This window comes from Primulina eburnea, chromosome 1, assembly GCF_022965805.1.
Source record: "Primulina eburnea isolate SZY01 chromosome 1, ASM2296580v1, whole genome shotgun sequence".
Classification (NCBI taxonomy): domain Eukaryota; kingdom Viridiplantae; phylum Streptophyta; class Magnoliopsida; order Lamiales; family Gesneriaceae; genus Primulina; species Primulina eburnea.
This window is the reverse complement of record NC_133101.1, coordinates 7,841,849-7,846,282: the sequence shown is the minus strand read 5'-3', so window position 1 is coordinate 7,846,282 and position 4,434 is coordinate 7,841,849. Positions and strand designations below refer to the sequence as shown.

At 35.2% G+C, this 4,434-nt stretch overlaps 1 protein-coding gene across 1 annotated transcript; it reads left to right on the top strand.

Moving 5' to 3' along the window:
• The first annotated feature begins 396 nt into the window (after window positions 1–396).
• Window positions 397–4,434, top strand: LOC140825827 (zinc finger CCCH domain-containing protein 48-like). Its single transcript, XM_073187817.1, has 9 exons — window positions 397–1,102; window positions 1,543–1,638; window positions 2,050–2,139; window positions 2,304–2,405; window positions 2,655–2,801; window positions 2,919–3,038; window positions 3,150–3,209; window positions 3,760–3,857; window positions 4,022–4,434. The coding sequence occupies exons 1-9, from the start codon at window positions 641–643 to the stop codon at window positions 4,164–4,166; spliced, it is 1,320 nt and encodes a 439-aa protein (XP_073043918.1). The 5' UTR covers window positions 397–640; the 3' UTR covers window positions 4,167–4,434.

Here is a 4,434-nt window from a genome sequence, read left to right as displayed (position 1 = left end):
CTACCTGATTTTTAATATCAAACTATATTTAACATTAGATTTTGGGAAAATCTCTTTAAGACGTTTCACGAATCTTTATCTGTGAGACGAGTAAACTCCATCGATATTCACTAATAAAAAGTAATACTCTTGGCATAAAAATTAATATTTTTTCATGATGACCCAAATAAGATATTTTTCTTACAAAATACGATCTGTGATATCGTCTTACATAAGTTTTTACCATTGATTTATCATAAAAAAAATTATTGTACATGACTAATAATATATTATAAAACGGAATATGTCAGTAGTAAGTAATTTGGAATTTTGGATATTCTAAATTACATAAAAAAATCCATTGGGTAAAAATATTAATAAATTTATTTAATTATAAAGTAAGATTAAAATATCAGAGGTCGTCTTCCTGTCCAAAATCATTTTGCAATCACCAAAAATTAGGGTTTGTGATTTGAATCCTCTAAAAGCCTTGGTTTCCATATTTCCGATTCCACTTGTTATATTCATAGTTTCCAGATCAAACAAATTTCCTGAATCCACTCGCGCGCGATCTCATCCAAAACCCTTGTTTATTTCAATTAACCTGGTAGAAATTTCCTGTTTTTAGCTGTAGATACGAGCTTCTGCCGTGTGATTAATCATGGATGTGGATGGAGGAAGACGTATATTCAACAGACTAGGGCCATCGTCTTCGAGCGATAGTGGGAGCAATAACAGGCAGCAAAAAGTATGTATTTTTTGGAGACAAGGGAAGTGCACGAAATTCCCGTGCCCTTATTTGCACAGCGAGTTGCCGGTGGCGGCGAATGGGAAGAGGGCGGCTCATCAGGGGTTTGGTACGGATGATAAGTATCGAGCCGGTGGAGGATTGAGGAGAAGTGGGAACAATAATTATTTTAGTAATAACAGTAACACGTGGGGTAGAGATCAATCGCGACAGCCTGCTAGTGGTGATAGGACGACGATAAAGAAGATTGAGAAATTGTGTAATCATTGGAGGACGCAAGGGAGCTGTAGATATGGGGATACTTGTAAATACTTGCATCAGTGGTCTGCGGGAGATTGCTTTTCGCTTTTGACGCCACTTGAAGGCCATCAGCAGGTTGTCTTTACTACGTTGCTCATGGTTATAAAAGGATCTTGGATTGTTGTGAATTGGAGTTCGATTTCATTGTGGGATTTTTCTTTTATTTGAATTGTATAATTATTTCATTTAGCTGAAGAATATGCAATGTTTTATTATGTTTATTTAGATCCTAGAATTCTTTGGTTTGCCGATTTCTCAGAAGGTGTTGTCAAACTCAACGATGATTATCTTGGTTTTAAATGAAAAAAAAAAATAACTGAGTTGATATGATTGTTATTGATGTTTTTCCTTAGATACCGTGTTCTTTTGGTGTTTTGGTGTATAATGGATGGTTTATTTCCTTGCATTTCGTAATTAAAATTTTTAATTACATGTTATTGAGGCAGCATTACTTGTTGCAATATGTCATAGATGATGTCTTACCTTTGTCTTGAAACAAAAAAAAATTCAATCAGGTTGTTACTGGGATTACTTTACCCTCGGGGTCAGATAAGCTGTACACTGGGAGTCAAGATGAGACTGTTAGAGTTTGGGACTGCCAGTCGGGTCAGGTTGTTTACATTTCAATTTTCTGTTCTTAACAGTTGATATGCATATATTACTTGTGTTTGGAGAACGAATATTTGAGGTGTAGACTGTAGCTTGCTGATGGCTGTTTACATAGTTTCACAATTTAAAACCAAAAAAAAAAAAAAAAAAATCAACTTGGCATATGTTAATATGCTTGAGATCCAGAAGCTAAGTAAAATTGGGAGGTAATAGTACACACGTCGTGAATAAATACCTAGATACAGAAACTATAGGATTGGGTTGATTCATATCAACTGCTATTGCAACTTACATTGCATAGTTCAGATATTTTCCTATTTACTTTGGTCTTTTGATTACTGGATTCTCAATAACATAGAATAGTTGTACTTTATCAATTTGTGGTTCTTTTTCGTTTCTGTTTTACCCTACAGCTGGCAGGCGTAGTGAATTTAGGTGGTGCTGTTGGATGTATGCTAAGTGAAGGCCCTTGGGTATTTGCTGGTTTAACAAATCTTGTCAAGGTAAGATAAAAAACTAAATGCAGCAAATGCAGTTACCCTTGTTTTGGTTCACCATTGTATTGCTTTGTTTATTACTCTCTTGCTTTTCTACATCAAGGCCTGTATCCACTTGCTTCATCAATGTCCTATTATTTTAGTTACTGGCTTTTTGTGTGCTGTGTTAGGCGTGGAATACTCAAACTTCTGCAGAGCTCAGTTTAAACGGACCAGTCGGCCAAGTCTATTCCCTTGTCGTTGGCTATGAGTTCCTCTTTGCTGGTACACAGGTATTTTGGCCTATTTTGGGATAAGAAAATATATTGTTGTTTTCATTATGTTAATGAATTGTCTGCAGCTACTTTGTTATACATGCACAAATATTATCTCATAGTTTTTAGTTTCTAGAGGGATGAGGCGATGAGCTATGACAATGCCCATGAACTGAAAGTGATTTATTGTCCGTTATAGTCATACATAGGGATGCTCTTGTGCACACCACTAGGCTCGATTAATTTGATTGTGTTTATCTACTGCAGGATGGGGCAATCTTGGCATGGAAATTCAATGTAGTTGCCAACTGCTTTGAACCAGCAGCATCTCTCAAGGAGCACACCCTTGCTGTTGTGTCGCTAGTTGTTGGAGGTAACAAAATGTACTCTGGTTCCATGGACCAGTCTATTAAAGTAAGTTGGCCTCCTGAGACAGGTTCATTCAGTTTCTTTGCTACAAAGTTTCCTACTAAATTTTGTCCTTTTCGTTCTTATTTTATGAATGTTATATGTCATATGCTCTATGTTCAGGTATGGAGCCTGGAAACTTTACAATGCCTACAGACTTTAACAGGGCATGCTGATGTTGTGATGTCCGTTTTATGCTGGGATCAGTTTCTTTTGTCAGCTTCATTGGACAAAACTGTAAAGGTTTGTATTCTTCCTAAACTTTGATGCTCCTCCCATCTGTATCCTTCGACTTATAAATATATCTAATAGATAATTAACTTGGCTTTCTGTTGATTTCCCTACTTTGCGCAGGTTTGGGCTGTAACAGAGACTGGGAATTTGGATGTAACATATACCCATACAGAGGAATCTGTATGTTTTTGTTTGTTATTTACTTGTTTACACATCTTTTCTTCTTCTGAGTGGAATCATTATGATGACAACTGCAACCGCATCTTTATATTAATCTATTACTTTACTATATTATTAAGGAAGAGCACAACGTAATAACCATCTTGATCTATTGGTGTGTTTTTCCCAAAATGCCCCTGTATTGATAACCACCTTTAATGTTTTGATTTTTTTTCCCAGTTTTTCGAAACACTTTGTCTAATTAAAACATATCATTTTAGTTTTTAATTTTTAAAACAATAAAAACATATAATGATTGCATATAATATTATCATGAAAAAACATAAGAAAATAAAAACTAAAAAAACTTAGATAAAGGAAAATAATTTTAAAATAAATTTAAATATATGCATCCATGCGTACCAAAATTTGCTAGTATACAATTAAATGTTGGTCATAAATAAGCTATAAATTTTATTATACTGTAATTTTTTGTAATTATTTATCATTAGTTAATCTTCTTATCAATGCTAGTAAAATACCTGGTTTTAACTGCAATAGTTTTCTGCAGGGTTTGCTCACACTGTGTGGGATGCATGATTCAGAAGGCAAGCCAGTGTTGATGTGCTCTGGCAATGACAATTGCATCCGAGTTTATGATTTACCATCGTGAGTCCCATATGCTGATACCTGTCTCTTGTTACATGATGATCCAGGCTTTGATTTCGTTTGATCACACTGAATTCTATTCGACCCCAACTCTACTTTAAGAACTGAGGTTTGATAACAATAACCAATATTATCCTTTCATTTTGGTTGTTTTTCTCTACTAGATTTTCCGAGAGAGGGAAGATCTTTTCTCAGAAAGAGGTTCGCTCCATTCAAATCGGCCCTGGTGGTTTATTTTTCATCGGAGATGGATCTGGCCTGGTGCAAGTATGGAAGTGGACGACTGAACCAGCAGTTGTAGCATCATGAGATACAAATTATTAACCATTAATTTAGTCACTTTAATGTTGTCTTGGTGCCTTGATTTTTTCTCTGTACAAGTTCAAGAAAACAAACGCTAGATGAGAGGATTGCTGCTTCCATTTTTCTCCATTTTTTGGGTCCTAAAGTTGGTAGTTTTACTAGAGGATGGTCGTGTAAACTTTTATGTTACCTAAATGTAAGGTGAATATAGTAAATGTGTGTGGTCTCCTTCAGGCTTATGAACTTGAGCCGTTGTAATGTTTAGTTGTGAATA

Coding starts and splice junctions, on each gene's coding strand:
- LOC140825827 (XM_073187817.1), top strand. CDS start 641: ATGGATGTGGATGGAGGAAGACGTATATTCAACAGACTAGGGCCATCG. Junction 1,639..2,049: donor GGGACTGCCAGTCGGGTCAG/GTTGTTTACATT, acceptor TTTACCCTACAG/CTGGCAGGCGTAGTGAATTT. Junction 2,140..2,303: donor GTTTAACAAATCTTGTCAAG/GTAAGATAAAAA, acceptor GTGCTGTGTTAG/GCGTGGAATACTCAAACTTC.